The sequence below is a fragment of the Perissodus microlepis genome, chromosome 17 (assembly GCF_051167445.1).
Source record: "Perissodus microlepis isolate ML-2025 ecotype Zambia chromosome 17, ASM5116744v1, whole genome shotgun sequence".
NCBI classification, from domain to species: domain Eukaryota; kingdom Metazoa; phylum Chordata; class Actinopteri; order Cichliformes; family Cichlidae; genus Perissodus; species Perissodus microlepis.
Genome location: NC_140477.1, coordinates 20,902,087 through 20,923,623, shown reverse-complemented (window position 1 = coordinate 20,923,623; position 21,537 = coordinate 20,902,087). Strand labels below are relative to the sequence as shown.

Here is a 21,537-nt window from a genome sequence, read left to right as displayed (position 1 = left end):
TGTGTTATTTATGTTGCATACAAATAATCTCACAGGACTTTGGGCCACACAGCTATATTGAGGTGGTTGAGTGGAGTCAACCCAAGTAGGTGCTAGTGGAAAAGTCACAAATGTAACACTATCAGTCATGGATTGGCCTCCCCAGAGCATGGACTTTAACATTACTGAAGCAGTGTGTGATCATCTTGACAGGCAGTGGAGCAAAATGATGAAAAAACAGACGAGCTTTGAATGTCCTTTAAGAATCCTGGAGAAATATTCCCGAAGACTACTTAAAGAAATTTTAAAGAAGTCTGCCTAAGAGAGTTCAGGCTGTGCTGAAGAATGAAGGTGGGTATACCCAATTTTGGCTCTCTTTTGCCTTTCCACATATGTTTACACATGTTACATGAAGGGTGACTTTTGCACAGTACTGTACATGGTCCTAATATATTTTCAGGTAAAACAAAAAAAGTAATAATCTGTATGAGCCACACATGAATAATAAATTACGTTGTGTTGAAGCCTTAAAGGAGTTTTCTAATGGCAACATAGTTCACAAATAAGAGGACTACAAAACATTCCGCTCTATGATTTCCTGCACAAATATTTGCCTTTTGTTGAAAATCGACATTGCAGGAAATTGGGATTGATGTTGGAGAAGCTCAGGGAGTCCATGTACCCACATGTGGCAGTCACAGATTGTTCACGTGTGTCTCAGATTTGGTCCACTAGCCTCCTAACACATTGAGCTATATTGACACAACTCCAATGAGGAATAAGAATGTAATAAAACCATGTCGACCTGTAAGGAAGCAAGCTAATTATCTGTTATCTCAAGACACCAAAATGGTATCTGAAGTTCACATCTTAATTACCATGTCATCCCCAGATAAATGTTTCAATCCGACTTAATTACATCATATTCGGATATTAAACTGTTGTCTCTATATTTAGACTTTAGAGTAAATGATTTTAACTCAGCAGTCCTGATACAGCGATTTAACCACAGCATTAGCTTGAGATATTAAGCATTGTTGTCTTGCGACAGCATGTTTAAAGTATCATTTTATCAACATGACAAAGTCTGTTAACGTCAACCATGATGACATTATTGCCTCATTATATCAAGGTAAGAATGAGCTTGTGTATTTTGTTGCTGAAAGAAGTACTCTAGCTATTAGCACTGTGGCTCTACACTGTAAAAAAAAATGTAATATAAAAGTATTTTACTGTGTATTTTACAGTTTTGTACTCTTCTTCTAGAACATCATTAAAGTTACATAAATAGACTGTGATTTTACATTTCAAATGTAAATTAACGTAAAATCACTGTAAATGTAATAAAACATAATTTTCTTGTTTTTTAAATGTATTTGTCTGTACATATGCATATTTAGATTGTTAAAATACATTCACAAATGTATCATAATTTCATATATATTTGTCCGTTATTTGAAAGATTGAACTGTTAAATTCAAATGTAATGCTATGGAAAAATATATAAAATGATTCTTATAAACTTTTTTTACATCAAATAATTATTATTATTATTGTTATTTAGGGCGATCGTGGCTCAAGAGTTGGCAGTTCGACTTGTAATCAGAAGGTTGCCGGTTCGAGCCCCGGCTCGGACACTCTCGGTCGTTGTGTCTTTGGGCAAGACACTTCACCTACCACCTACTGGTGATGGCCAGAAGGGAATTATAAAGTGGAATTGTAAAGCACTTTGAGGGTCTCAAAAAGCACTATATGAATGCAATCCATTATTATTTAAACCAACTGTTAACTGTACATTTCTGTACATTTAAATATTATTATTCATATTGCCGCATTTTTTGACCTTGTTTATAGGTAATTTCATTGTTTAATCACATTAAAATGTTCCTAATTTAATGTTTAAAAGCACCTAAAAAAGGCAAAATCCCATGTAAAATTAGGGCAACAAACTGTATTGTCATTACTGAAAATAATCGTATTTTCATGAGAAAGTTATTTTTTGTTATTTTATGGTATTATTTTGGTGCCCCAGCTGCCGGAATATTACTGTTATTTTAGGAATTTTTTTTTACGGTGTAGAGATGAAAACGCATCACAGCAACATCAGCAGAGCAAGGCCCAGCAACAAAACGAGGTCTTTTTGCTATTATACATTTATTTATAGATGATTACTATTAGTTTTTCCAAATAAATTTACATACACTACCAGTCATGTAAAGTCCTGACAGACCTGCTGAAGAGTTTTTCTTCTGCATTGTGGATCAATACTGAAGTGAATAAAATATGGAAATATCTTCAAAGGACAAACATGTTAACAACTGGAAATTTGTTTCAAATTGTAGGTTTCTTATTTGGTTTAGAAAAGCTCTGCACACTCCTCAGTCTCTCAGCCAGCTCCATGAGATTCTCTCCTGGAGTTTCTCCAACAGTCTTGAAGAGACTCCAACACATGCTGAGCTCTTGGCAGAGGAGTGTCTAAAGCAGTGGAACCTCCCCCCTTCAAGTAAATTGCCCCCTGGGGTCCTCCCAAAGCTACTGGGCTGCAGTATTGTCAGCCTGTCAGCCCAATGCTACTGGATGAGAACATGGAAAGCAAGAATGCTTGAAAGTAACTACTGCATTTACTCAAGTGCCGCACTGTAGTACAGTTACATTTAATCACCGTGGAGTTAGGGTAGCTTGGAATGAGTCATATTTCAAAATAATCCACCACAACTTTCTCCTGATTGCCTGCTCCTCTGTAAACAGAAGATTTGAATCGCAGGTCAATGAAGCACACCAGAGATGTCCACATAAGAATTATTCTTTCTATGACATCACACTCAGCTAAAAGTTGAAAAACCTGTGACAAAGTTATTACTAATTCTTATATAACTCTGGCCAAGGTTAATATGACAATTCACTATTTTAAATTAGTAGTACTAATGCTAATCTTATACTTTGTACTCCTTAGACATGCTTGACATGTTCAATAACTGGTATTGCAAATAATTTAAAATAATAATATTTGATACAAATCTAACATTTTGGGATATAATATATATTGAGCTAACCGGGATTAGTACAAAAAGTAATAAAACAAGCTCCAGCTTTGAAACAGAAGCAGCTTACTCATTCATGAATCAACGACTGATGCAATAATAACATTGAGTATTGCTGCTTTTCTTCAGTACAGGATCTAAATGCCTCTTCCGCTGTTATGCTTTGCTGCCATGTTACCTGTAGCGGGACAGAGGAGAGTGCAGCGTTTCTTAAGCCAATTTTCAATGCTGTCTTTATTTCTGATTGAATTTTTCTGATTTCCCACAGGCCAGCCGTGACTGGTTCTTGATCCCCTGTAAGCCACCGTTTAAAAAGCAAACAAACCTGGAATCGCCCCTGCTTGTTGGCTGCTTTTCCTTCACTTTGCCGCCCAACTCGTCCCAAACCATGACATCTGGATTAAGACTGAGTGACTGTGGAGGCCAGATCAGCTGCAGCAGTACTCTAACTCACTGCAGGTTGTCATTATGTATGTTTGAAAAGAACTTGACCTTTGTGTGTTAAAGCACTGATGGACTGTTTTGGTTGTTTTTTTTAATAATTCGAGCGATTGTCATTATATAGAAATGTCCTAATCTTTAAATTCCACAAATTTTGATTACGATATATTGCTAACTATAACCCACTCCGTGTGTGGATAATTATGGTTACAATAATGTCAATAGCATCTAAAAAAGCCAAATACTGTCTGCTTACTACATACTTACATATCTGTTGGTTCACAGCTCCTGTGTCTTCAATCTAAGACATTTTGTGCTTGAGCAATAATCTCTAAGCAAACTTAAAATTTGGAATAAAAATGAGGCAGAGGAGACGACAATGCATCAGGTGCTGTCATTGTTAAAGATGGAGATTTACTGCCAGCTGCACTGCCTGATATAGCAGACCACAAAGGACTCACTTTATGGAACCTTCATGATATGTAGACCTAAGATAAAGCAACAATACTTTAAACTACAACATTTGGTCCTAGATACGTTTCACATGAATAGGATCCGAATGTGAGGTCTATGTGAGTGCAGGTAAACAGATTCTCAGACAAGAGACAAACTGGATATGTTCATCACTGTGCACAAGCTAACAGTGGAAATACCAAGGTAACAAGACACAGCTGAAACTAATTAAGACAAAACCAAATAAAGTCAAACCAGTGAAAATGCACAAGATAAAAAAGAAACACACAAAATGGGAATCACAAAACAAAAATAAAGACTTGATAACAAGATACAACGGGATACTGACGAGGCAAGAAAAAAATATTAAAACATGGAAATGAAATATTGATAAACTCCAAGTCTTCATAGCATAAAACTCCCAACGAAGTAATAAAAATAAAAAACCAAAGAATATAAACCAAACCTCACAATGACAGAACCACAGGCCATTTCCACTTTTCCACTTTGACTTTTTCCAAATGATAAGCTCAGGTAGGGTAGGGTTACCACCAAACATTCTATAGTCTCACAGATATCTTCATAACCACATTTAGATAACAGTTTATTTATTTGCATGAGCATGATTATGATACATATCGGCACTAACATCACTGGTAAACTGCCTTAATTATGTTGAATTCAAAAGTGATATTCTGTCCTCCTCCTTTTCTCTGGGTACACTGAAATATAAAACCCGTACTCCCAAATCAGGACTTCATTATGCCAATTACTGTCTGAAGAAAATGGTTGTGCTCATATTTAGTGTCTTAACTCCAGAGATTAGGATTCAATGATATGAAACTTAGTCTGGAGATGAACGGGGGGGCTAAAATGTGACATTATGTTGAGAGAACAGACTGCTGTGTTTCATGTTTTATACACACAGGTTTCATCATAAGAGTGTTTTCTCTCAGCCTCAAGACAAACATTAGTCCCAGAAGAAAACAGAGCAGCAATGACAGAAGAAAAGAAGAAAAGGGCTGCCACCGAATCAACAACATTTGGTATTTGGTACATAATGAGACCATTAAGTCAAGATCACAGCAGAAATGTTTTAAAAAAATTGATTAGAGCACCACAAAAGCTTAATTCCCACGCTCTGTGAAAAGAGATAATTCAATTCGGATCATGATATTGTTATTTTGCCTCCATGAATTTAGTCTGGTGTCTATTTATTGTGTTTATTAGACGTGTTTACCTTTAGATGCGCTCGTTTGTGCTTCTTCTCTCTTCGTTTAATTTTTTACGCCTGTAGCTGTGAGTCTGTGAGTTGTGTTACAAACCTCATGCTTTCTGAAAATAAGCCATCACTAGAAGAGATATAACTTCCTCAACTGGCTAATACAGCATCAACAGCAGTAGTGGTCAGTGTTTATTTGTGTGTTGGGACTGACCGTCACGCCGCTGTCCGTCTGCGTCTCTCTGTAGGTGAAGTTGCAAACAGCCCAGGCCAAGTAGTACGTGGACATGCGAGGCGTCCGGGCAAAGTGATTGGTCAACCAGCTGTCCTCATCCGACAGCGAGCTGCTCTCCACCGGCATGTTGGACAGCGAGGTGTACTGTGGGTCGTGGCGGAGGGTGAGGGAGAATGTGGCCTTGTAGACAGGTTCATCAAAGCAGGGGAAGGCCTTCCGGGCATGGATAGGACTGAACTGAGTTACTGCCAAGAAGCTATGAAAAGAAAAAGGAATAAAAGGATTATTACCAGAAAAAAATTTTTTTGTAAAGATTATAGAAGATGACTTCACCAGTGAACCACTTTCATTTAGGAAATGCCAAACATGTATGAGTTCCATATAAAGAGCTAAATGTGAAGGTAATACAACCCTTAACAGGTCACTGGCAACGTAGCTGATGTTTAGCGGTAAATAAACATAAAGAATGAGATATCAGCAGTTATGAATGCCAGTAAAAATGAAAGAAAACACCTCAACATCGACAAGTAAATGGAAGTGCTTTATACAGCACCGGAAAGCACTTTACAAAGCTCACACACATTCATACAACTCTTTTGTTCTGCACATGCAGGACTAACAGATCCCAGTAACTGAGGGATGCATCTTTTTGTTTTAGTGGGTTTCAATATCCTCCCCAAGCATGCTTTGGCTTGCAGACTAGAGGAATAAAGTCAAGATGAGTGGCGGCTCGAACTACCAACCTTTAAATTAAAATATGACATGTTGAAAACTACGGCTAAAATAACAAGACTGTGACTGGGAGCCTGTACCACACAGGAGACAAACCACAGCTTCCTGAGGCCTCTCACCTCATAATCCACAGACCAATGTCTCATTGTTGTAACTATGTCACTGCTGGTGCTGTTTCTGTTGGTGTTGCAGACTGCCACAGAGAAGAGAGATGTCCGAAGACACAAAGACTTTTTCTGTTATGAATTAAAGGCAATTTTGAAAACAAGGAAAACTGTCCTCTATTGTGTGGTGTGATTTTTTTCCCAACGCTTCTTCCTCTCTCTTATAAACTTCACTGATTTCTCCTTTCCTGTTCAAACCAAACTGTCAACCAACCGACATTCAGTTTACATATCAAGTCTTCTCCATTGGCTTGAGTGCTGTTGGCATTTTGGAGGACTGCACTCCAACTGTGCAGTCCTCCAAGTCCAGTAATCTTAAGAAGCAGAGTAGGTTGTTGTTGCTTTGACTTCACCTGTTTTCAAAGTTAAGAGAAAAAAGATCTGAAGGGAAAATTAGTTGCTAGACCAATGCATTCAAGTTGCAGTCTTTATTAAGAAATGTATCATAAAATAGGAACGATGGGCATGACGACAGTTCTAAAGCACATGCAAATCGTGTACAGCCACATATCAGTGAACGGAGTACACGCCTTTTGGCATGTGGTCATGTGGTTCAAAGCCCATCATATACATGTGTTATGATGATCCCGATAAAGGCCACAAGCCACAAGCAGGCATAATAATTTTACATCTTATTGTGAGACTAGTATTCTCTAAATTGTGGAACAATGTAGGCTTTAAACATTATTTTATGAGCCCACTCATAGGAATGGTGTACGGAGGACCAACATAAGACCACAAAAAATTATGAAGTCAAAAAATGTGCTGAAATTTAAAATAAAAGACAAATAACAAGAATATAACATGGGAGATGCACAACAGATTATTTCAGAATCAGAAGACTTTATTTATCCCCAAGGAGCAATTAAGATACAACAGAGCTGCATGACGTTGAAGATAAGGACAGGGCATAAACAGGCAATAAGAGTGAGATAATAAATACACAGAATATACAGTACATACAGTTTTAAAATTACACAGTTTAAAATTAAAGTGATTGAATTTGACAAAAACAGGAGAGAAAAACGCAAGGAAACTAACAAAGTAAAAAGAAATGAGAAGTTGCCATTAATGTCCAATTTATGCTTCAGCGGAAAATCTACGTTGACATAACCATGCCATCACCTTCCACGCTGATTAGTCATTGCTGGCGGCTTCAACCCGACCTGCAGATACATTTCCTAGGAGGGGGAAGTTCACATTAAATGGAAGGTTACAACATTGGGTTAAGAGGGGTTTCCAGTTAAAACATACGTTAAAACAAATTTGCAGTCTAATTAGGTTGAAGCACAGTCCCTTTATGTTGCCACGAGTCTTTTTTACTTTTATTCCATTCTTCTCTTTTCTCAAAGTCCTCTCGTCCTCCTCTTGATCCTATTTTTCTCCCTCCTTTCACCACATTTTAATCTCTTGTTCCTCTTTCATTCAGTCTAACTGTTTAACTCTTTCTCCATCCATGCTGGGGCGTGTGCATCCATATATGTGATACCTGAGTGAATCACAGCAGGCTGCTGTCATCATCATCAACGCAGGAGAAAATGTACTTTTTAAAGCAGCTGGTGAGGAAAAATGGTTGCTTGTTGTTCCACTACAGCTGCTTGTAATTTGGTTGAACACTGCCAGGGTTCGACTTCTCTCTGTGTTCAGGTCGACTATCATTTACATTGCCTCTAATTGGATCCATTTCAGACAAAAGCTAGCTGTTCAGCCAGTGTTCAGATCACTCCACTTTATGACAGTTTTTACCTGTAATTTCGGTGCATTGTTTCAAACCAAAGGCTCAGTTTTCATAACAAATTACACAAAAAACTCAACTTTATTTCCATGTGCATTGTGAACAACTGTTGGTCCAAAACTGCCAGTAATAAAAAAAAAAGGAAATAAATTATATCAAAAAAGGCAAATTAATTATTATTAATATTATTAGCAATAATAATAATAATAATAATGATAGGGTTTTTTTGTTTTGATTCTTTTAGGTTTAGGCATCAGTTAATGAAAATTGCACAGTGTCACAAATTGCTAAGAAAAATTAAAAACAGGACAAAAAAAAAATTATTTATCAATGCCTAAATGAAATTTAGATTTGAAGAAATCAATTGGAAGACTACATCATTTAAATTATAAATATTGATAAACACATAAATCCATACCTAAATTCAGATATCATTTTATGTTTTGTTGGATGTAATGAAGAATATTTTTGTTTCAGTCCTCCAAAGTTGTCTTCTTTTGCTCCCAAACCTTTGCTTTACTGTTGAAACTCCTCAAAGTCTTGAAGATGACTCCCACATGCAGTCAAACAGCTGAGTTACAACAAACCAGATATTTTTCTCTACAGCTTCATCTGCATCCAGAGAACTGGAATATTCTCTCTGGACAGCTTGTACAACATGAACAGTCATGTTGTCAGAGGTAAAGTCCACAGCCTGAATGAGAGTGACTCACAGAGGAGTATAAATACATTTTACACAAAGCAAAAAAAAATAAAAAAAAAAATAAATAGGACTGCTGCACTGTAGTCTGATGAAACCTCGCGTAGCTGCTTTTCTTTTTTTGCCTCAGGGCAAAAGCATGAAGCCAACCTGCTGTGTCTCCTTACGTGTAACATAGTCAAACTTGTTGTAAAACCCAACAGAAACCAATTTCTCTTCACTGGGAACAAGATTGAAAATACTGGGACTTCCAAATGCTTCACAGCTGCTCTTAGGCGTTTCGACAACCTTAGTGTTGAAACCTGGCTTTGAGTTTCTCTCTCAGCTCTCCATTTCCAGCCTTACAAAGTCTGCTCTTTATTGGGGATAATATAAGAACAGATACTGTGGGAGTGAAATGCTGAGATTCTACAAACTTATCACTGCATGTCCTGATGATACTGTGACTTGTTTGATCGCATATAATAAACAGTAAAAAGCCCATAATAATAGCAAATAGCAAAGATGAAAAACTAGACTAAGCAGTGATGTTTTGGATGGTTAGTGAAGTTAAGATTGTTAACTTAATTTATTGATGTTTTTGCCCCCCTGAGCATGGTTACTACATGGCTGCTCATTTAACCCTTTAAGACCTACCATAGAACCAAGTCCGCCAGAGCTTATATTATATTTTTACATGCTGTAGTGTCATTTTTGGGAGCATTTCAAGTTGATATACATCAATACAACCATTATAGCCCAAATTTTAATGAGATGTATGCATTAAGTGCATAGTAATTACATAATTGCAAAAAAAGTGCAATAAACTACAAAAACATTTTTAAATCGTTTTTGTTTTTTTAACATATATTTCTAGTTAGAGAAATTTAAGAGGCTTATCCCTCAAAACTGTAAATACAAAAAAGTTGCACAAAATAGTTTCCCACCACAGGAAATTTATTTTAAGTGTCTTCATAGTTTTATTTTTGAAATACACCAATTTTTATATACTGCAGGAAAAACGAAAATAAATATTATAATGCAAATTTGCAAAAAAACAGCGTATGCATCAAAATAAACTATTTCCAGCAGTACAATATGAGTCCTAAGCATCCCAGAAACGACACAGAAAGTCATAAAGTCAAACATAACTTTTAAAAACACAAGTATAGGCTCATAAGGTCCTGATGGCAAAAAACTACATTTCCGCAAAATGACGTCACTTCCGGGCAGGTCATGGCGGACATGCGATATTTTGCGCTGATGGACGTAAGAAGTGTTACAAACAGCTGATCGGATCGGCAAAGCGTGTTTCTGGAATATTATGTTTTTGTTGCTGCAAGTGCTTTTTATGCAGTTTTTGCAAAGCTATATGTGGAAGGAAACTGTGACCTAGGACAAGCTGATGGCATAAGATGTAAGTACAACTCCTCTGGTTTCATATGCAAAAAAAATTACGCTAGCTTATGTGGTTGCAGTGCTACCGGGATTTAAAAATAGTTACACAAAACGGAGCGTGCCCGCTCCGACCAGCTAAAGGGTTAAAAGGTCATGGCTCAGACAAGACAAGAAAAGAAAAGTACATTGAGAGCATAGACTGTAAAAGATGGGCATGACCACCATGACATTAGCCATGGATGTTTAAATCAGTTCAGTTCTGGTGTAATCGGCTGGTGGTCAGAGAAACAGGACAAAGAAGTTAGACAGAGATTAAGGAGCCTCACGTGGACATTAGAGGAACTGCGTCAATCAAACATGAATCGGTGAGGAAAAGACCTAAGAAGTGCCCGATGTGCTGTCAGATGCCATAAAAAAAAGCATCAAAAGCAACAAAATTTTAACCCAGAGAGCCTCTGAGCTGACACCATCCAGACATGAGTATTAGTAATTCACGTGTTGCTGCTTTCTCTGAAGTATTTGCTATAATAATGTGAATATGATGTTCATATTAAAACTTTAGTTACTCTGAAAGGCGTTAAACTATCGGTGAGCCTGAGGGCCACACGTGCTTTTAAAACCTTTTAGAGTCTGAAACATACGTTTACTGAACAAACTGACAAATGTGTTTAAAAAATTAAGCACATGTTAATTCCATAAATGGTTTTTAACTTGTATCGCATTTGCTAAATCGGGCATTTAAAAAAATGTTTTAAGATGTGTTCTGCAACTTATTAAGGTTTTTCTGATGATGAAAAGCTGTACAAATCGAATATGATAGACTAAGGGGTTAAAAACTCGCCTAAAGGTGCACTATGCTTGAATTGTTCTGTATATAAAAAAAACAGGCAGAATGACAACCAAATAGCTTTTTAGGATTCATCTCTTTTCAAGAAACAAGGCACACAGCACTGCAGCACATTGAAAGGATGAGAGGTTCAGCCAACGCAGCAGAGGCTTGGACCTGGAGACGTAATATTGAAGGGCTGTACGTCATCACTACAGAGGATGTGCAGATAATTCATTCATTTCACTGCATTCAGTCGCTGAAACTGCAGTTTAGGCTCAAATGCTCAGGTTGTGTCTGTAAGCGTTTGTACACCATCACATTAAACATAACCAATGCAAGAGTATCACAGTATATCACATTCTGGTGGATTATTTGCCTGTCAGGAGTTTACAGAATATTAAACAAATATTTTAATCTCACCATCAAAGAAGTAAAAACTGAGCCTGACATTCCTGTTTTTTAGGTTAAACAATAAGTAAGGTGAAAGGCATAAATAAAGTGATTTGGGGCTATTAACTATTTAAGATTTCCTTTTGCCAACTCATCCTCGTTAATATTCCCACAGAGGAAAAGCGAAGTGAAGTTATTCTTCCAAACTTTGCAGCTAGAATTATGCAGGACTAGGGAGAAACACCAATTAGCCCCCAATTACAAGTTATCTTCATTTCACCTGCTTTTATTTAGAGAGGGCTAGCACTGACCTTTCGATTAGTAGACGACCTGTACCACTACCGGCTAACTTACTGCTAGGTTACTTTGTCTAACTACGAGGCGGGATCCTCTGCAATCTACAGCGCTATCGATTGGAACTGCTGAATAACATGCCTGGAGAGAACAAAACATACATAAATGTGTATTTGTGCAAGCACATACACAGATGTAAATGTAGGAGGCTCACTCACGTGATAATGATGACACTAGTTGTCTTTTTTTCTGCAGCAGCAGACTGATACTTCGACAGCATCAGTTCAGGCAGGCCACAAAGTTCATCTTAGAAGAAATTCCAGCCAATGAGCTGATGTCAGCGCCAGCCCATGACCACTGGCTCAGCAGGTACCTTTTTGCGTTTCCACTCCCTCAAGCTGCTCTGCAAGCTGCTTTGAAACCCACCTCAACCCCAGCTTCCCTTCCATGCAGTGTATCTGTCCTCACTGATCCCTCCTCTTGATGCTGCTGCTGCTCTCCCTGCCTCCTGATTTCCTGTGTGCTCATGGCCTCCCAGCCACCGAATATAAATAAGTGCAATTGAAAATAATCTTTCTGTGATGTGTAAAAGTGCCTAAACACAAAGACACAAAATAATCTCTACCAGCTGCCAAATCTTTAGCGTTTAACGATACAAATCATAGCTTTCCCTTTTAACCCCAATTTGCTCCATTTGCCTCCAAAAATAAAATTATGTCATTAAGCGTGGTTGGTTAAGCAGAATTGCAGTGGCTTTAAATTACCCGTGAAGAGACCCTTAATTTAATTCATCATATTCGAATTTGCCCTGAACTTATCTCCTCCCTGGCTCTGATTTCAAAGCTTCAACACACCGAACTCACGCCTTGGAATAAATTCATACAGAATATGTGATGGTGTCATATGAAGCTGGATTTTGTTTTAGTCTTTGAACCTTTCAAACCTATCAAAGGCGAAATTTAAGGTGGAATCAGGGTTCAGGGGGTTAAAGGATAATCCTCTGAAGTCAGAGCCGACAGGTCGGCCGCCTGCAGGGAGAAGTTTTCACGGGGAGCCATTTTTACTTCGACTTTTTTCAAGTTTTTGAAACGGCATCCACGGCGAGATAATCCACAATAAACACAGACAAACTTTCTGTTTCCTCTCGATTTCTTTTAGCCGAGCTGAATGTTTCCATATCTGAGCTTCGTTACGTTTGTCTGTCAGTCACCTGACAGACACAGGAATAAGCTAAAACCTGAGGAAATAATCCCTGTGAAAACTTTGTTATCACAATGGTGCATTTTGCTCCTGGAGTTTGTGGGAGGAGAGATGAAAGGAGGGAAACAGGAGGAGGAGAGGACGGGGTGTCTGTTGTAATTCAGGTGGCGTAATAAGAAGAAGAGAGGACACAAAAAAATCCAAAAGGGAGATGATAAAGTGAAATTGTTACTACCAAAAAAAATGGGAGGATGAGAGGGGACAAAGATGAGGGCTGGAGCAGAGTGTAAGGAAGGAAGGAAGAAAATGCAGAAAGCAAAAGGATTACAGGAGACAACAGAGGTAGAACCGAGATGAGAAACAGCTGTAACAAAGCAGTTTGGATGCTGATTGAAAGAAAACAAGAGGGGGCAGACGATGAGAAGTAGACACTTGGAGTATTAGGGCTGGGAGAGGAGAAGGAGAAGGAAAAGACAGTAAGCAGAAGAAGTGGAAAAGAAAAGTGGAAAAAGGAGATGAGGAGAAAGGAAGGGAAGAAAATTGAAGAAAAGAACCTGACACAAGCTATGGAGACATGATGACCGAGGGGAGTGGACGAAGGGAGGGAGGAGGTGACGAAAGGGAGACAGAGAGAGAGAAACCAGGAATAATAAACAGAGGGTGAGCGAGGCCGACTGGAAGAAAGAGAGAGAGAGAATAATGGAGAAAGCCTGAGAGGGACGAGATAAAGAGAGTATCTATTAGAGAGGAGGATGAGTCTGTAACGTGCACACACACACACACACAAACTCCTGCTTTAAAACTCAATGAAGCACCAATATTAACACACACACGCACACATACACAACACTAACGTGACACCCAGCAGGTTGCCAACAGTCACTGCTGCCAAAGTAACGCTTGTTGTAACAGTAATCCTGATTGACAAGCAGGCCTATACTGTTGCCCTGGACAACAACAACAGATAAACAAACACACACACAAACACACACTCATGCATTAATGCATGTGACAATGCTTCGCCTCCAGAAACGCACCAGAGATGGAAATGACGTCTTTTCCTGCTGTAATGTTTGCCATTATATTGTCTGGTGACACCACCGAAGAAGAGAGCAGGTGTGTGAATGACACATCGAACACACGCACACACATAGAGGAGAGACAGAAACACACACCTCATTTAGATTCACAGATGTGAGTGATGGGGAAACTGTTGAGTCAGGTGCTTTTCACAGTGAGGGTGTTTCATCTCTATATCCATCCCTCACACTCTCCATCACACACAAACACACACCCACACTCACCAAACTGGACACAGTGATCTCTTTAACCGATGTCTCAAATTGCAAATCCCCTCCTTCATATTGAAAGGACTGCTGTGTATGTGTGTGTGTGTGTATTGTTGCTGCTATACTTTTACACAGGAAGCAGCCGAAGAGGCTGATTCATCATCTTCGGTGTAAAATATGCGACTGATGGGTGAGACAGTGTGGCTGGGTAAAGGCGGAGAGGGTGGGGGCGGGGCTTAGTTTGTCAGATTTCAGTTCTCCAAGTGTATTTAGGTAACAAGAAAGTAGGAGGCAAGGATGTACAAGAAAAAAGGAGAATAAGATAAAAATGATAATTAAAAGGATGCCGATAAGGATATCATCATCTGGCTTCCTGCTCCTCTCAGTCGTACTCGGGCTGTGAGCCACTGGAGGTACATAAAAGCATTTCATAAAGTCATGGAGAAATTCAGCAAGAGTATAAAACCAAAGAACATCCTTCTCTCAGCAATAGATGATTTTGAGTTCTCGGTGAGTTCTCCAATGCAGGAATCTGATTGGTTGTGTTACGAGGCATGCGGCTGTGCAGTAACGACAGATCACAATCCGATTTCAGTCAGGAACCCTAAGGTCAGAGGAACGTTATTTCCACATGCTATCATATATCTGGTGGTCTGGATCTACTCTGGGAGCTCCCATGACCTTCCACTTGCAGGTGTGCTCCTGAATGGCTTCACTAAGTTGGCGTAAGCTCCAGCACTGAACAGAACAGCCACTGTATCAGTGCCACACAGGGAAACTGATTGTGAGGCACAGAAGGAGGAGCTGGTGTGAAGGTGAAAAAATGTTCACAACACTGTGAAAGAGTCTTGAGCAACAGATCCCCAGGCTTTCTGAAGGTCTTAAAAGTTTTTCTTTGGACATGGACTTAACACAACACACTGCCCACACGTCGACAATCTACCAAAGAACAAAATTTAAATTGTAGCTTTATCTTTGTTATAACAAACCTGTCACAAAACACAGTTTGTTTCCATTTCTTTAGTTGAAAATATGAAAAAATGTCAAAGAGGCTCTGCCATGGTTTGGGGCCACATTTAAGTCAGTGGTGCGTGAGATCTTGTTAAAACTGATGGAATTATGAGCACACAAAAGTACCATCAGATTTTGATCCACACCATCTGGAAAGTATGTCATTGGTAATGACTTCAAAACACAGTAAACACAGCACAAAGGAATACTAACAGTCATGGACTGGCCTCCCCAGAGCCAAACTCAAACAACAGAATGGAACATTATTCTGCTCACCTCAAGAAAACCAGCTCTGCAGCTGTGGATGGAGGAAGATAATGATGCTTGTTAGGTAAAGTGTGATCAGCTGTGTGATCAGCTGTGTGTAATTACCTGCCTCAAGAGTGTCACACAATCCTCAAAGGGGAGAAGGTGATGATCAGCTCTCAACTACTGCCATACATGTAATTGAGAATAAAAAGGAAATAAAGAACAAGGGAGTGTCCTGCGTCCAGAGCATTTTCAAGTTTGGGCAGGAGCTGAATAGACCATGTTAAACCTGACAAAAAAGGGGCATTATTACAGTTATTATTATTATTATTATTATTATTATTATTGTTGTTGTTGTTGTTGTTGAAGCAGACAAAGAAACAGACACAGCAAACAGAACAAAAGGCAGGGATATCCAAAGAAGAGCTTTGAATGTGCTTCAAGAAGCCCAGCAAACTATTTCTGAAGACTATTTAAAGAAAGCCACCACAGAAAGTTCAGACTGTGCTGAATAATATCAGTGGTTGTACAAAATATTGATTTTCAAGCTCATTACAAATGTACAAACTGTTTTTGCCTGGTGTACTACATTTTTAAATATGGTTGACAGAACAATTTGATATGATTGGATGTAGTATGACTTGCACAAGTTGTCTGCGTGTGTTTAATGATGAAGAACCTGTTACTTGGCAAATTTTCTGGGTTGATTTTGAGATGAAGGACTTCATTCTTGCATCTACATGAGATCAGAGAAAGTCAACGTGAAGTGAGCGGACCTTGAGTTAACCTTTCCTCAACTTTGATCTGTGTGATTGTAATTACTACCAGTGAGAGCGTCTGAAACGTTCTATAGCAACCAACTATTAGCTACAAATCGATGCATGATGCAGGAATGTGGACAGACCTCCCTGTCCCTGGCCACTTCTTCTTCCAGGGCAACAGTCTTATTGCGGTTTATGAAATAGTGAGGACATTTAATCTATTTCATGTGTTCCTGGAATTTCCCCCTTCCACCATTTGCATGAACACAATTTTTCCATCAGACCATTTTCACGTCTACTGATTCATGTCCATGTACACAAAGTGAATATTTTCCACTTTTAGAGGGCCAGAAGTCTGCATTTGGAAGCAGAGGAGTGGGTGGCATCATGAATGACTTCACCACTCACACCAGAGACCATGGTTTGACTGCCAGACTTGACACATTTTTTTTTATATTCTATTTTTTTGTACATGAGCTTTGTCATGAATATTTCACATTTTGCTATGAGACTGGGGTCTCCTAGGGAATACTGAGGTCTTCTCAAGCCATTCCAAGAGGCTTAATCTCCAGTGTGTTGTGAGTCTGCAGCTGCTCCTATATAGACAAGTCTGACAAACCTTCCATACAAGGTGCCCAAAAGGCATCCTAATCTGATGTCCAAACTTACTCCTTTGATGGAGAGGAGTAGCAGCTCCACTCTGAACTCGTCCTGAATGGCTAAGCTGATCACTGTAAGGTTGAGCTCAAAACCTTTTTTAAGCAAGCTAATTTCTGCCACTTGTATCCAGAGTTTCTGACTATGAATAAAGTAGAATAACCAAGCAGTCAAAAGCTCAAATAATTGTTGTAGTTAAGTCTAGGACCCCAATTGTACTTGTAGGCAGGCTACAAACTTCAAGCAACTGTTCACCAAAAGGAATGATTACTCATGAAAGAATAGAATAATACATTTGAACACAGAAATAGTCCTTGTTCTCATCCTTATACACTGGGAACAAGGATCATGGAAACAGGCAAACAGGATGACGTGACAGAAAGTTTCCAAGTCTTTACGTGGGAAAAAAAAGTCTACACCACAGAAGAATCTATAATGGTTACACAAATCAGTAAAATGAGCATTAGAATCTGACAGGAGACAGGTTATATACACACTGTGAGCCAATGAGACACAGGAGGGAGCAAAGCACAGGTGAAAAAGACAACAGCAGGTGAAGCCAGTAAGGTGTGTCAGATAATGAGAGAGGAAGGAAAAGAACAGGAAGCAAAAGTAGAAATGGGATCACAACCAGATAAAACAGGAATCCAAAACTCAACATAACAAAAACCTTGGCCGTGGACGGCATCTCTGCCACCGAGTCAGGCTGTAAGTTACACAGGTGTTTAACCAGATTTGACCTTTGATATATAAATGTCACTACTCCCTCATTTTATACTATTTCAGTAAAACTTAATCACAATGTGAATGTGAAATCTTGAGTTATTGCCAAAAACATCTTTTGCAAGCTCACAGGGACCTTGACCTTTTACTACGAAATGCTAATCAGTTCATTGTTGAATTTAAGTGAATGTTTATGCCAAATTATATATCAGCAAATATCCCTCAAGGCATTGCTGATATATTGCTTTCATATAAGAATTGGATGCAGGATGGTCAGTGAGCTTGACCTTCGTTGCAGAGGCTTAAAAAGTAACTCGTGCAAAAATACATTATGTCCAGATCAAGCTCTGTGCAAGCATGTGAAGGCAGAAGCAATTTTACAAAAGATAACATGACGACGTTGACCCCATGTTAATGTTTGCTCACTTCTACTCAAAAAGAGCAATTTGGATATTTTTGTAAACTTCAGACAGGAATTTTTCATCCTTCCTTCCTAAGAATTTTATAACTTTTATCTTGGGTGCCTTAAAAAAGAGGTACTTATGATTTAAAGCTTCCGTCTGCCGTCGAGACAGCCCAACTCACCACAGATCACGTGTTTTGGCTTCATGGAATCCCCATGGATATCGTTTCTGATCGGGGTCCTCAATTCACTTCCAGCATGTGGAAGGAGTTCTGTTCTTCGATTGGAGCCCAGGTTAGTCTCCCTTCTGGGTTTCATCTTCAGACTAATGAGCATACCGAGAGAATGAACCAACCCTCTGATGTGCAGTATCATCCAACACATCCACCTGGAGCAGTCAACTGGCCTGGGCTGAATACGCTTACAATTCACCCACTTCATCTGCAACTGGTCTCTCACCTTTTGAATCATCTTTGGGGTATCAGCCCCCTCTGTTCCTATATGTTGAAGGTAAGTGCTCAGTTTCTTCAGTGCAGAACCAGCCTTCGCTGGTGTCGTTGGCTTTCAGAATCAGAATACTTTAATAATCCTTAAGGAAATTATATGAGGAGGGATGCAGGCGGCAACCTAAGAACCTCACTATCGTCCAGGCTGAAAGGTTTGGCTTTCTACAAAAAAATGTTCCTTTACATATGAATCTGGCAAATTCTCTCCAAACCTTGTTGCAACTAGGGGTGGGAATTTAACGCCTTAATTGCACTTAATTAATTTGAAATAAAAAAAATAACGCGTTTCAGAAAAAAATAATGCATTTAATCGCACTTTGCATTCCAAGCAAAGGGGAACTTTTGTCAATGCACGATTTCCTGGTATACCAATTACATCGATACAAACATCAGAGCTACAAAGATTCAGAAGGAATCGCGTTGCTAGGACAGATCACATTTTTTCTTTCAAGACTACTTGACGGAAGCCTTGATAAAAGCAGTGTTTTGTGCAAACTGTGCAAGAAGGAGTTTGCATGCCACCAAAGCACTTCAACCTTGCGGTACCATCTAAATGCAGCAACATGTTGCAGCGAGCACAGAAACTGTGGGAGCTGTTAGCGCTCGTAGCACGAGTACCAACAAAAGGTGTTGGCAGCCCAAACTTATTGAAATGACAGGCTTCAGGACCAAAATCAGTAAGTCAACATCGGACAAAGTTACAAATTCTCTCGGAAAATGGATTGCTCTGGACTGTTGCAGGAACAGTGCAAAGACAAAGAGCCTCCTCCTCTCTTCATTGTCTTCAGACTCTGATTCAGATGAGGAAGCCCTGTGTAACAGGGCCCTGAGTTTGTACAGAGCAAAATCCACCATCAGCGAGACAGACCGCCCACTGCAGTGGTGGTCCAGCCGAGCAGGGACCCACCCACAGCCGTCTGTCCTGGCCCGCAAGTATTTGATTAGTCCTGCCACTTCCCTCCCATGTGAGAGACTGTTCTCACTTGCAGGTCACATAGTAACAACAGAGAGAGGTGCCTTGAGCTCTGAAAATGTGAACATCTTTCCCTAAATAAACTGGGTTTTTCAGTGCACGTGACACTGCTTTCCCAAAAATCAGTTACATATATATTTTTGTTACATTGATATTCCAAACTGGAGTTGTCATCTGGGAAGACAGGATATATCCCTAAGAGTTTTCCAGTCATTCACAGGCCACATAAAGAGAGATAATCCTTCACACTTTCACACCTTACCTATATGTATTTAGACTTTCTAAGGAACCCAGAGTACGCAGAGAATCCGGAAATAATCTGTCATAAACAGGCACAGGGAGAACTCCACACTGTCTGCATTTAGGTTCTCTAGTTACACAAAACCTTTTAAAAAAGGGAGTAGATATTAACCTAACCCAATCCCAAAATTTAACCCTAGCTCTGTTGCTGGTTGGGGGATGGTGGGGTAACAGCTGAGTACACTCATCTCTACCTTCATTGAAAAAGTCTTAAGCCATTTTCTTTTTCCTCACCTGGAACATCCAGATTCACTAAACCATTAGTTGTTAGACTGAAAATAGAAGTGTCATTTTTGAAGGGTGTGGTTTGTGGCTCAGCTGCAGCGGAGGGGTGGAGCAGTGGGTTCAGGGTGTGGTGCCAGGGGAGGCTGACTCACACATCTGACCTAATTGGGTCTCCCCTGGTAATGATGTTGCCGGGACCGGAGGCAAGAGTGATGAGTGCTACAGATACAGGGGAGCAGGAAAGCTGCTCCTTTAAAAACTGAAAAATAAAAAAGATGCTGAAACACTAAAACGCTGTGGTTGTCAGGTCTTCATTGTCAAAATCATTAAGACCGTATCCCAAAACTTTTTATGTCTTTAAAACATTCAAAAAACCAAATGCCTTAACATTAGTCTGAGACAGCATGCTTTAAACATACAGTCCAATTATATCACAGTGTTTGTCTTGAATAGCAAATATCATATACTGTGCATTTAATGGTGTTGATGGTCCAGTAACCTTAATCAACTTAAGCCCTCAGTCACATAAAGACAAAAAGGCAGCATTATGCGACTGGAAAACACCAACTTTCACATGTCACATTTCTCCCCTTTGCATGCATCTACACAACAGCTAACTCTGACAGAAGCTTTCACAGCTCTGCACACAAGATTGTTGAATAACCTGCTTTGGAAAGTTAGTGCAAATCATTAATTTTATATTCAGTTGATGATTGCATTCATCAGACATAAACTCAAACATCAGCTGAATATAAAATTCAACCTCTGTGGGCTACTCTTTGAGAGACCAGAGGTTTACCAGTAACTGTGACCTCAACAACCTTTATGAAATAGGAATATTTCTATCTAACTTTACTGCACTCAGTGTAATTGTTGTTGAGATATTTCCCTCTGAACCAAAGTGGACAGAAAATCTGTAAGATCACAGTGTTGGCATGGGTAGAAATTAACAGGTTAAGAGAGTCAAAGGTCTTTCTCAGGTCAAAATCAATACTGCGTGTTTGTGAAGACCTCGATTCCACAGCAGCTCCTCCTCCGCCTCCTGCTCTGTGTATTTTTTTTAATGTCTGTAAAGGCTCAGAGAACGAATGTATTTATTAACTTGCTTCAGCTGAGTGCCATGTTAGATAGGTTGCCCTCTGACACACACACTGCAGAGTGGGTGAGCACAGTATTGATCTGAAACATCTCATCTCAGCACCGGATTACTCCATCAGAATGAAGGAGGGAGCGATCAGACAGCAGAGCCAGGGAGAAGCTGCTGATGAAGAAGACATATGAGAGGAGGTAGATGTGTTAAACCAATCGACTTCTTTCAAACCTTTATTAAAATGTAGTCCCACACATAACCTTCGTTAACCATTTGTCTCTTCTGTTAATGCTCCAACATCTCTGTTCCTCAACCAGCTCTGCCTCGTTAGCAGCCTTACCACTCCTCGTTAACTGTAATTCCTCTCCTCGTTAAAGAAAGGCAGCTCTGAAAAACACAGTTTCAGTGTAATGAAAAAGTTCCTCACAGGATCTGAGAAGAAGAAGAAAAAAGCTCAGCTCTGGGGTTTTGGGTTTCCTTTAGAAGTCTGGGTTTCAGGAAGAAACCAAGTATCTGGCACACTTTCAGTCCAGTGGGGACCCTCTTCAGGAAAATGAT

The 21,537-nt window shown here is 39.4% G+C and overlaps 1 protein-coding gene across 1 annotated transcript in view; it reads right to left on the bottom strand.

Moving 5' to 3' along the window:
* Positions 1-21,537, bottom strand: part of LOC146369554 (thyrotropin-releasing hormone-degrading ectoenzyme-like) — a 241,960-nt gene that overhangs the window by 197,766 nt on the left and 22,657 nt on the right. The window contains exon 3 of the mRNA XM_084909164.1: positions 5,351-5,627. Coding sequence (XP_084765290.1) covers positions 5,351-5,627 — 277 coding nt within the window. The remainder of the gene's footprint in view (positions 1-5,350; positions 5,628-21,537) is intronic.